The sequence below is a fragment of the Agelaius tricolor genome, unplaced genomic scaffold, assembly GCF_023055355.1.
Source record: "Agelaius tricolor isolate 1412-34295 unplaced genomic scaffold, bAgeTri1.0.p SCAF_13, whole genome shotgun sequence".
In the NCBI taxonomy this organism is placed as follows: domain Eukaryota; kingdom Metazoa; phylum Chordata; class Aves; order Passeriformes; family Icteridae; genus Agelaius; species Agelaius tricolor.
The window spans coordinates 5,202,467-5,214,832 of record NW_027269273.1 but is presented as its reverse complement, the minus strand read 5'-3'; the positions used below and the strand labels follow the sequence as shown (position 1 = coordinate 5,214,832).

At 50.9% G+C, this 12,366-nt stretch overlaps 1 protein-coding gene across 1 annotated transcript in view; it reads left to right on the top strand.

Annotated features, from left to right (window-relative positions):
• PAPSS2 (3'-phosphoadenosine 5'-phosphosulfate synthase 2) overlaps positions 1-9,464 on the top strand; it is a 30,286-nt gene extending 20,822 nt beyond the window's left edge. The window contains exons 8-12 of the mRNA XM_071438556.1: positions 3,003-3,208; positions 4,381-4,516; positions 5,559-5,827; positions 8,007-8,236; positions 9,295-9,464. Coding sequence (XP_071294657.1) covers positions 3,003-3,208; positions 4,381-4,516; positions 5,559-5,827; positions 8,007-8,236; positions 9,295-9,436 — 983 coding nt within the window. The 3' untranslated portion in view covers positions 9,437-9,464. The remainder of the gene's footprint in view (positions 1-3,002; positions 3,209-4,380; positions 4,517-5,558; positions 5,828-8,006; positions 8,237-9,294) is intronic.
• Positions 9,465-12,366: the final 2,902 nt, after the last annotated feature.

The window sequence follows — 12,366 nt, the reverse complement described above, 5'->3', positions numbered from 1 at the left end:
AGCAGCCCAGGAGGTGTGCAGGGAATGGGTGCTCCAGCGAACACCAGCCTGGAGCCATCTCCACAGAGGTGGTTCTCCTGGAGGAGAAGGCATTTTCCAAGCACCTTGAAATTTTTCAATTTATCCAGGGTTGCATTTTGCCAGCACATTTAAATTTTTCACCTTCACAAGGAGCTAACGAAGAAGAACCAGGGGAAGGGAGAGTGGAGGAACTAATGAGATGCTCCAGGTATCCTGGAGACACCTCTGGCCCTTAGATAAGGAGCTTTTGTATTCTGCTAACATCACCATTTGTTAGCAGTGCAGAGAAAACTGCTGCAATGACTGATTTTCCATGCAAACCTCTGTTTCCTGTGCTCCCAGGGCTGCTTACAATTCTTGTCCATGCAGGAGGGTGTTCAACCCTCCCCTCCAAGTGTTGTGAGCATCCCCACGGTGCTGCTGGTGTCCCTGTGTCCTGGTTTAGGGTAAATTTGGGAGAAAACCTCCAAAGGGGTTCCTCTAAAAAGCAAATTCAAGCAGCCCTCCCCCAGCCGGTTCAGGAAAATATTTCCTTGGAGAAAAGTGGAAAAAAACTGTTTATTTAGCGGGCAAAACATTCACCAGCACAAAAAATGAACAATGTTAAACAATAGAACTTCTCACTGTTCTGAAGAGATGGCAAACTCAGAAAGTCCCTCTGTGGGCTGTGGCTTGGCTCACTCAGTCTCTTATCAGTCTCTTATCAGTCCCTCTGGTGCTGGAAATGCCGTGGCCCATGCCCAGCCTGGTGGGCCACAGGTGGAGCTGCTGGTGCTCTTCTGGGTGCTCAGTCCAGAGCAGGTTCAAACGGTTCCAAGAAAAAGAAGAAACACAGTCCAGGGAAATTTTCTGCCTCAGCTAGCTAGAAACTAACTAAAAGCAAAGGAGAGCTCTGTCCTGCCATCTGTCTGTGCTGCAGACAACACAGCTGTGGCATTCACATTCTCTGATAAAATCCCTTTGCCCAGGATTTTCTCCTGGGAAGCTGAGAAAAGGAAAACAATTCTTATCTCATTTGCTTCTCCTGTGTTGTGCTCATGTGGAATGTGTTTGGAGATTGTTTACCCACAGGTGATTGTTCCATTGGATTCTGCTGGGAGTTGTTTTCACTCTTTGGCCAATTGGGGCCAAGCTGTGTTGGGACTCTGGAGAGAGTCACGAGTTTTCATTATTATAATTTTAGCATTTTAGTTAGTATCTTTTCTGTTTTCTTTGGTATAGTATAGCATTCTTTAATACAATATAGTATTATAAAGTAATAAATTAGCCTTGTAAGAACATGGAGTCAGATTCATCATGAATGATACCTGGGACATTCCCAGCAAATACAATAACACAGTCCAGGAGCAGGATGCAGGGAGCAAGCACAGTTTGTGATAACAAACTCCACGCTCCTTTTCTCCTCCTTTTGCTGACAGAACCAATCTTAAAGGTGCAAAACTTATTTCTGGGCTAAACAGAGGATACAATTCATCACCATAAAGCCACACCAGGACATCCTACAGGACACATAGTGGCTGCAGGGTGCTGAGCTCCTCTCTGTGTCTCTGGGCAGACGGTGTGGTGAACCTGAGTGTGCCCATTGTGCTGCCCCTGTCAGTAGAGGACAAGCAGAGCCTGCAGTAAATCTGCCTTTGCTGGGTTCAGGGTGTCCCCAGCAGGCTGCAGGGCCTGGATAGTGCAGTCCTCTCTGGGACAGACTGTCCGAGCTCCCAAGCAGCCCCCAGCCACAGGCAACCTTAGCAAGCTTGAGTGAGATCAGCTCTTTAGTGATTATCAGCTCATTGTGATTTCAGTCCTTCAGCTTGCTGGGTGCCTAGGCAGGCAGACACAGGGAGAGAGAGGAGAAGGCTGTTTGGAGTTCCACAGTGATGTCTTTATTGAGTCTTCTGAGAAGGGTTCCAGTGACAGCTCTTCTGCCAGAACTGGGCCATACCAGCCCTTTATATAGGGTACAGGGGGATCAGAAATGGTCCAATGGCAAGGGGTAAAGGAAAGTGACCTACAGGGTTACAGAGAGATAAATAGGGGTTCCAAAAGGCAGAAAAGGGTCTTTCACCATGACTTGGCATTTCCTATCTTTAGGCTTCTGCACGCCACAGGGCCCTTGCAGAACCTTGCACACTGCAGGGTGCTGAGCCCCCCTCTGTGTCTCTGGGCAGATGGTGTGGTGAACCTGAGCGTGCCCATCGTGCTGCCCCTGTCAGTGCAGGGCACCCACAGCTGCAGGGTGCTGAACCCCTTCTCTCTGTGTCTCTGGGCAGATGGTGTGGTTAACCTGAGCATGCCCATCGTGCTGCCCCTGTCAGTGCAGGGCACAGAGCAGCTGCAGGGTGCTGAACCCCTTCTCTCTGTGTCTCTGGGCAGATGGTGTGGTTAACCTGAGCATGCCCATCGTGCTGCCCCTGTCAGTGCAGGGCACAGAGCAGCTGCAGGGTGCTGAACCCTCTCTCTCTGTGTCTCTGGGCAGATGGTGTGGTGAACCTGAGCGTGCCCATCGTGCTGCCCTGTCAGTGCAGGGCACACAGCAGCTGCAGGGTGCTGAACCCTCTCTCTCTGTGTCTCTGGGCAGATGGTGTGGTGAACCTGAGCGTGCCCATCGTGCTGCCCTGTCAGTGCAGGGCACACAGCAGCTGCAGGGTGCTGAACCCTCTCTCTCTGTGTCTCTGGGCAGATGGTGTGGTGAACCTGAGCGTGCCCATCGTGCTGCCCTGTCAGTGCAGGGCACACAGCAGCTGCAGGGTGCTGAACCCTCTCTCTCTGTGTCTCTGGGCAGATGGTGTGGTGAACCTGAGCGTGCCCATCGTGCTGCTGCTGTCAGTGCAGGGCACCCACAGCTGCAGGGTGCTGAACCCCTTCTCTCTGTGTCTCTGGGCAGATGGTGTGGTGAACCTGAGTGTGCCCATCATGCTGCCCCTGTCAGTGCAGGACACACAGCAGCTGCAGGGCACTGAACCCCTTCTCTCTGTGTCTCTGGGCAGATGGTGTGGTGAACCTGAGCGTGCCCATCGTGCTGGCCCTGTCAGCAGAGGACAAGCAGCGTCTGGAGGGCAGCGCAGCGCTGGCGCTCAGCTTCCAGGGCCGCCGGGTGGCCGTGCTGCGCCGCCCCGAGTTCTTCGCGCACAGGAAGGAGGAGCGCTGCGCCCGCGTCTGGGGCACCACCTGCCCCCGCCACCCACACATCCAGGTGGGTGCTCAGCACTGAAGCCTGCCCAGGGCATGGAGAAGGGAACTCTGCCAAGGTTTTGGGTGCCAGCTGTGAGAAATTGTGCCTGGCTCCAATCCGGCTAGCTGTGGACCCAGCTCACACCATCTTACGTAGGACAAGAGGCGCTCCACATGGGGACTGAGTCCTATTCTATATCCTAGATTGAAGAGCACCAGGTCATCCAGGTGACTCCCCAGGTGGAAAAAAGAGGGAGTGGTCTTCTCCCAGAGGGATTTTGAGCTGAGGGGAAGGGGGCAATGTGATACAAGTGAGGAGGGGCAAACCAGGAGGAGAGCACCAACACTGAGGCTTAGTGAGGGAAGGGGAAGACCGTGTGATGATAGAATACAAATCATGTGAACAATGCAAATTACCAAACACCCTGTGCAAATAACTCAATAATTATTTAGTGCAATACAACACTGGTGGGTCCTGCCCCTCCCTGCCATGAGAAGTGCGGCCTGGTGGGGTGAAACCTGGCCAGGGCATGGAGAAGTGAACTTTGCCAAGGTTTTGAGGGCCATGAGCTTCCAGTCCAGCTGTTTGCTGGGAACCAGCCCATCCTGAGCAGGCAGGACTGATTTTATTTGGCCACCAGCCCATCCTGAGCAGGCAGAACTGAATTTTTTGCTTTTCCCTACAGGCAGCCAACAGGGTTGGTGTATTTTTGCAGCTTCTCTCTTCCCCCTTAGTCTGTGGCAGTACAAGGAGCATTGTCCCTTGGAAAGGGAGAGCTCTGGGTTCCTCACAGTGACTTGAGCTTTCTGCTTAAAAAGGCTACAGCTGTGGTAGTCCTTTCCCCTCCCTTAAAATGCCTGGTTTAATTAATCAGCAGCAGGTGTGTGCCTTGCAACAGGCTCATTCCTCCTGTGTATTCCCATGAGGAAAGCAGAGGGGGAGCTGGAGGAACGTCTTGTGCTGCCAGAGGGGAGGCCAGCACCCAGCTGGGTGGGGACTGGGTGGCTGCTGCCCCACTTGGTGAGGTTTTGCTGCCCATGACATTCATTCACATGGTCACTGCAATGATGTTTTCCACCTGAGAGAAGGGAAGGTCATCCTACAGCAGGGTTGAGCCTCAAACTTTTCAAAGGAGACTGGGAGAAGGAGGAGTGTGCTGTCCCCTTTGCACTGAAGGTGTGTGTAATTCCCAGATGGTGATGGAGAGTGGAGACTGGCTGGTTGGTGGGGACCTGCAGGTCCTGGAGAAGATCAAATGGAATGATGGGCTGGACCAGTACCGCCTGACCCCGCTGGCTCTCAAGCAGAAGTTCAGGGAAATGAATGCTGGTGAGTGCCCTGGGTTACACCAGTGACAGGGCTCTTCCTGCCCCACAGGGCCTTGGTGTGATCCATGACTTGGTCTCAGCACTTCCAGGTGGCTTCTGGATGCTCCCAAAACGGGGTTGTTTGGGAGGGTGGGCAGTAGAGGGGACTCAGGGCATGGCACAGGTGGCACAGGGCTCCTTGGTTAGGGCAGTGCTCGTGATGGGCTGTGTCCCCAGTGGGCTGCTCTAAGGGCTGGGACCCTGCTCACATCCCCCCTGGCAGGTCAGATCCTCTCTGCACTGCCATGCCTTCACACCTGGGGAACAGCTCAGGTGTCTCCTCCCAGCTCTCTGTCCCATGGAATCCCAGAATGGTTTGGGTTGGAGGGACCTTAAAGCTCATCCCATTGCATGCCCTGCCATGGGCAGGGACACCTTCCATGCTCCCAGGTTGCTCCTGCTGGTGGTCCCAGCAGGATGGCAAGGGTCAGACACCCACCCCCACTTTGGGGAAAGAGCATGGGCCATCCTGCAGGTGCCACTGAGCTTGGGGAGGTGACAGATCACTAAAGACATCAGTGCAGGTGTCCAGTGCTGTTCACAACCATTATAGGAGAGCTGATAGGGCTGAAATCAGCCCCAAAGGAAATGAATGCAGGGAAAATAACCTTGGCAGGGCAATGTGTGTGTGTGTGTGTGTGTGAAACACTCAGAGCCTTGTTTGTTTGGAGACAGGGTGCACACAGCTCTGTCATGGCACACAGGGCACACACAGCTCTGTCATGGCTGAGATCAGACACACACAGCTCTGTCATGGCACACAGGGTACACTCAGCTTTGTCATGGCTGAGATCAGACACACACAGCTCTGTCATGGCACACAGGGCACACACAGCTCTGTCATGGCACACACAGGTCTGTCATGGTACACAGGGCACACACAGCTCTGTCATGGCACACACAGCTCTGTCATGGCACACAGGGCACACACAGCTCCCTCCTGGCTCTGTGGAAGCTCAGAGTGTGGCAGTGACCCCAGTGACGCCCCCACCTTTCCCTTGCAGACGCCGTTTTCGCCTTCCAGCTGCGCAACCCCGTTCACAACGGGCACGCGCTGCTGATGCAGGACACGCGGCGCCAGCTCCTCGAGAGGGGCTACAAGAACCCCGTGCTGCTGCTGCACCCTCTGGGGGGCTGGACCAAGGATGATGATGTCCCCCTGGAGTGGCGCATGAAGCAGCACGCTGCTGTGCTGGAGGAGCAGGTCCTGGACCCCAAGTCCACCATCGTGGCCATCTTCCCCTCTCCCATGCTCTACGCCGGCCCCACGGAGGTAAGGCAGCCCTTGGCTGCTCAGCAGGGCAAGGCAGGCAGCCTGTCCATGGGGTTGTGCTCACAGCCTGCCTGGAAAACTCCAGGGAGGGGCTGGAGCTGTGTCCTCACTCTTGGCTCCCTGCATGGTTTGCCTGTGTTTGCTGCTGCAGCGTCTTTGCAGAGAACTCTGCTCCTATCCATCCCCTCCTGGGCTGTGGAGGGCTGGGGAGAAGGGATACAATCAGGCTTCACCTTATTCTGGCAGGCAGGGACGTTCATTTGAAACCCCTTCTGTCCCTAAATCAGTGGGATGAAAGGGACAGATGCTGAACCTCCCCTTCCGTGTGCTGGGCATCACCACCTTGGCACACCAAAAATTCAAGCGACCCAGCCTATAGGAATGCGGCCCCTTGTTGATGGAGTGCCAAAAAACTGTCCTTTGTCCCCTTAAAAAGGAAAGAAGCCCAGAAGTTTCTCTCCTCAATTAGGTGAAAAGACAGCTCATAGGATCTGGGGGGCTTCACCTCAAACTTAAGGACAGCCAATTGGGCAGGAGCCAAAAAGTCCCACCTGAGCAATTCACTAGAAAAAGAAGAGAACAAAGAAACAAATGGCTTTTGTGAGGTGTTTCACCAGGAGCAAGAACCCTTGCACCTGGCTGGGTTTTTCCTCTTTACAGAGTTTTGTGATTTTGCCTTTTATTAAAACATTTTTGTTCCCAACACTGCCACAGAAGCCATCCTGCTGATTTTATGCCTTCTGAGGTAGCTGAGCTATCTTGGGTGTGAAACAGATCTCCAAGAGCTTATGAGACCTGGCTTGAGGAGACCCCTATTTCACCAGCCCAGTTCCCTCTCCCTGCTTGTGTGTGAAAAATGCCAATCATTCGTTTTTAAAATTTTAAAAGTTTAATAATAATTAAATGGTTATAAAAATAGCAATATAATTAGAGTAATAAAAATTTGAGTTTAGGACAATATGAGACAATAAGAACAAAGAGTACAGACGGTCCGGGTACCTTTTTCTGGGCAAAATAAGCCCAAAAAAGGCCCCACGTTTACAGAGGATTAACCCTTAAAAGCAACAGCCTGTTGCATATTCATACACCTCATCCATGATGCATAAATTCCATTCAAACCCAGGATTCTGTCTGGGCAGTGTCAGCTTCTTCCTCTGAATCCTGACTGAGTCTTCATGGCTGAGTGAGGCAGGATGAAATTCATTTCTTCTGATAATGGAACAATAAATTCTTTTTCTCTGAAAGATTTATGTGTCCTGTGGCTGCTATCTCAGTGGGAGTACCTCATTCCTTTCTTTAAAAAAATATCCCACATATATGGCTTCAATTTTAACATTATGTTATAACCTAAAACTATATTTACCACACTACTTAAGAGAATTAATACAGCATAAGTTTCTAACACAACACATATGTGAAAAATGCGTATTTTATGATTGGCTTTTTGCAAATGTTCAAATGAATATTGTGTGTGTTGTGTTAGAAAGTAATGCTGTGTTAATTCTCTATTCTCTATTTTCTATTAAAATATAGTTTTATGTTATAACAAAATGTTAAAATAGAAACTATGCTATGTGGGATGCTTTTTTCCAAAGAAAGGACTTGCACCAGATAGCAGCCACAGGACACCTGACTCTTTCAGTGAAAGAGAATTTATTGCTCCATTATCAGGAGAAATGAACTTCTTCCCACCTCATTCAGGATTGGAGATTAGGATTAGAGGAGGAATAAGCTGACACTGCCCAGCCAGAATCCTGTGTTTGAATGGAATTTATGCATCATGGATGAGGTGTATGAATATGCAACAGGCTGTTGCTTTTAAGGGTTAATCCTCTGTTAACGTGGGTCCTTTTTTGGGCTTATTTTGCCCAGAAAAAGGTACCCGGACTGTCCATATGTTTCTATTTTATGTCCTCTTTGTTTCTACTGTCTCATGTTGTCCTAATCCAAATTATCCAAATTATTATTACTCCAATTGTATTACTATTTTTACAACCATTTTATTATCATTAAACTTTTAAAACTTTAAAAACAAGCGATTGGCGTTTTCCACAACATATTCATTTGAATATTTACAAAAAGCCAATCATAAAATATGCATTTTTCACAAAAAAAAAAAAAAAAAGCCCTAGGGCCTCCCTGTCCCCCATCCCTCAGTCCCTGTGTCCCCTCCCTGCAGGTGCAGTGGCACTGCCGGGCCCGGATGGTGGCGGGGGCCAACTTCTACATCGTGGGGCGCGACCCGGCGGGAATGCCGCACCCCGACACGCGGCAGGACCTGTACGAGCCCACGCACGGCGGGAAGGTGCTGAGCATGGCCCCCGGGCTCACCTCCGTGGAGATCCTCCCCTTCCGAGTGGCTGCCTACAACAAGCTCAAGAGAGCCATGGATTTCTACGACCCCAAAAGGTAAAGGCGGCCGCGGTTTCTCGGCCGCGCGGGGTTTGCGCGCGCCGCGGGCTCGCGGAGTTTTGGGGACAGGGAAAAGGCCCCAAGGAGAAGAATGGGGGCAGAACCTGGGAAAGGCACCGGTGTGTTCCACCAAGAGGTGTCACATGAAACTAAAGTGCCACCAGGGAGGGAAAGGAACACAGCCTCCCACAGCTGGGAAGTGTTTGGACACTGCAGCTCCTCTGGGATGAGGAGCCCTGGGGGTGACTCGGGCCTGTGCTGTTTGTGAGGGTCCCCAGGATGAGGGAAGAGATGAGAATCTGGCTCCAAGTTCTCAGAAGGCTGATTATATTATATTATAGTATAGTATAGTATAGTATAGTATAGTATATTATAGTATATTATAGTATATTATAGTATATTATAGTATATTTATTATATTATAGTATAGTATATTATGGTATAGTATATTATGGTATATTATAGTATATTTATTATATTATATTTATTATATTATTTGGAATGTAGTCTGGACATTGTTTACCAACAGGTGAATGTTTGATTGGTTCCATGTGAATTGGTTTTAATTAATATAATATGTATATAATATATATATAATCTGTCATATTATAGATTATTTAATATATATTATATATAGTATTATATATTGTGTTATATAATATTAATTAATTAATATATAACATTACATTCTATTACATTATATTATAGTCATGTCAATGCTGTACTAAAACTCTACTCTAGAAAAAGAAAAGATACATCAGGAGGCTTAACAAGAATGATAATGAAAGCTCAGGACTGACTCCTCAGAGTCAGACACAGCTGGCTGTGATTGGCCATTAATTAAAAATAATTCACATGGGACCAATCAAACGTGCACCTGTTGGTAAACAATGTCCAGGCCACATTCCAAAGCAATCAGATAATTACTGTTTTCATTCTTGTCTGAGGTTTCTCAGCTTCCCAGGATAAAAATCCTGAGCAAAGAGGGTTTTTCAGAAAATATCCTGGTGACGTGGGCCAGCTGAGCTGATGTCACCTGTCTCTGTTTCACACAGGCACGATGACTTTGACTTCATCTCAGGAACACGCATGAGGAAGCTCGCTCGGGAAGGGGAGAACCCCCCAGATGGCTTCATGGCCCCCAAAGCCTGGAAAGTCCTCACCACCTACTACCAGTCACTGGAAAAAAAGAATTAACTCCTCCTCCTCCTCCTCCTCCTCCTCCCTAGAAATACCTGTATTAATAGCGAGCAATGATCGATTGATTCCCTGTGACACAGATCACTTGGCATGACCCTGGCCTTTTCCTGCCTGGGTCAGTGTTTTTTACCAATCAGAAATTCTTTCAGCCTGATCCTTCTCCCCCTGAAGCTGCTGGTGGTGTCCCCATGGAGTGGAAGGGATGGGGAGAGGCCCTTGGTTCCCAGCTGGCACCAGGATGTGCCATGGTGCTGCCAGGGCCACTCAGCAGCTGCCAGTGCAGAGGGGACCAGGATAAATCCTGCCCATGCCCTGCCTGGAGCAGAAATGAAGAAGTGCCCTTCCACCTTGTGCCTTAGACAGTTTTTGCTAATTAACAGCAGAATCTTTTTAATGCCTCTTTTTATACAAAGGACTTTTTAAGATCAGCTGTGACCACCTCCAATTCCTTGTGGCTGAGCCAACTCCTCACTGCTTCCTTCCTTCCTTCCTTCCTTCTTCCTGCTTGACCTCTTTGGTCAAACAAATCCTGGGCTGAGCATTCCTGTTGCTCCAAGTTCAGGAGCCTGTGAGGATGTGCCATGGTGATCCCTGCACTCTCAGCTGGGGAGCCTCTCCTGGGAGGCACCATGAACCCTGAGATCCTGAGAAAGCTCTGCACAGCAAGGAGAAGTCAGGGATGCTGGCACTGTGCTTCCAGGTGTCCTCCCAGGTGGCAGGATGGGATCTCCCTTCCCTCTGCCCACACTCCTCCCACCCCAAAGGCAAATCCGAGACAAAACAGCAAAGTCACAGCACAGGTGGGTCTGGAGAACCGGCTGAGAGAGGCTGCAGCTCCTGCCCTCATGCACACCTGTGTGGGTGCAGGGGACCTGATTTATTCCGTGGGGACAGCCCGAGGATGGCAGGAGACCCTTGGCCCCCAGCCCTGTGTGCTGCTGCTGCTGAGCCGAGAGCGCGGCGCTGCCCCAGCCCCGGCTGTGGAAAGTCACGGCGGACATTGACGCCTTCCCCAGCCTGACCCCGGCACGGACTTTGGCAAGGCCCCGCCTGAGGCTTTTCTGCTGGCTCGCAGGAGCCTCCGAGGTGACAGAGCAGTGACACAACAGCGACAGCACAGCCTGGGGCGCTGCCGGGGCTGGTCCCGCCCGCAGCCCCGCTGGGCGGTGGCAGCGGAGCAGAACAAGCAGCACTCGCTCATTGCTGCCTCACTCCGGGGTTTTTGCACCTGGCAGGAGCAAAACATCCCCAGGAGCCGTCGGGATGTTCCCAAGGAACAGCAACCAGCGTTCCTCTCTTCTTGTGCTCCTGTTTGAGTTCCAGCTGGATCCACGCTCAGCAAAACCAACCTGCTCCTGCTTGGTACTGTGAGCTACAACCTGCTCTGCTGTGGCCAGGGCACACTGCCCAAGCCTTCATCTATCACTGGAAAATATCCTTGAAAAAGGGCTTTTTGGGTGGATTTTTAAGTCTTTTTTTTAAGCATTTGGAGGAAATCTGTGTTTTACCCCAAGGCAAATGCTGCAGCCTCCGTGGGAGCTGACAGAGCACCAGCACCAGCCTCACCCAGCCAGGGCCCAAAAGTGACATTCCCATTTAGGATTTTTAAGGAGTGAAACAGCACTGTTGGTGCTCATCATGAAATAATCCTGTCCCCTCCAGTAAATCCAGGTGGTCACAGCAAAACACAGATGTTGTTATCATTTTAAACCAGAGTAGTGTCCTGATTACCTCTGATTAAAGCACGTGGACTGGGGGGTTTATAGTCTATTTATTAAAGACATGAGACTGGAATTTGTACCTCAGCTGATGCATCTCATGATTTAATATATTCTGAACTTGATACTCTATGAAACACTCACTTTTAGTACAAATAAATATTTATATGTGTAAGTAGCTGTCACTTGGTGATTTTTGGGTGGAGCGTTGCTGGAAGCTGGCTCAGCCTGGGCACTGCTCTGCAATCCCTGGAGATGTGAGAGAGGAATTGGGCTCTTCCCCCCTTCAGAGAGGCAGGACCAGGTGCTGAGGGTTGGACCAAGCCTCTGGAGCCACGGGATGAAAGCAGCCACGTTCAAAACCCTCAGCCTTTGGAGGAAGCTGCCAGAGGGTTTGTGCTTCAACAAGGACTCCCACAGCAGCAGCAAGAGTGGACACGTGTGGGAGAGTTCCTGGAGAAGTGGGAATTGCAGTCCAGCTGCAGAAACTGCCCCACAGGAGCAATCAGGAATAACTCCTGGTGCCTCTTCAGCCAGGCCCCGATGAGCTTCGGGCAGCAGGGAAGGGCAGCTCCAGCCAGCAGTGCCCAGAGCTGGGATTTTGGAGACACCAGCAGGAGCTCAGGGCTCAGGCAGTGACCAGGGGCTGTCCCCGGGTTCGTCCTGCTGCCCTGCCCTCCCTCGGGGTGACATTAACCCCCCTGAGGACACACTTCACACTCAATTAAAGCCAATTAACACCTGCCTGCGCTGCGGTTTTAACAAGGAGGAACCAGCCTGAAAATAAAGTACAAACTGCCCTCCAGCACTCGGTGCACTCTGATGTGCAGCTGAAGAGCCAGCAACGTGTACTACTGCCCTTTATCCAGATATTTCCTGGAGAAAATGAAACTCTGGGTGATGTGGGGCAGCATCGCTGTCATCAGGCACTGGAGGAAATGAGAAGGACCCAGCACGAGAGGCAGGAGGTGCAGGGGAAGCTCCCAGGCTGGCATTCCTCACCTCCCACTGTCCCAGGCTGCTCCAGCCTGGCCTTGGGCACTGCCAGGGATGCAGGGGCAGCCCCAGCTGCTCTGGGCACCCTGTGCCAGGGCCTGCCCACCCTGCCAGGGAACAATTCCTCATTCCCAGTGTCCCATCCAGCCCTGCCCTCTGGCACTGGGAGCCATTCCCTGTGTCCTGTCCCTCCATCCCTTGTCCAAAGTCTCT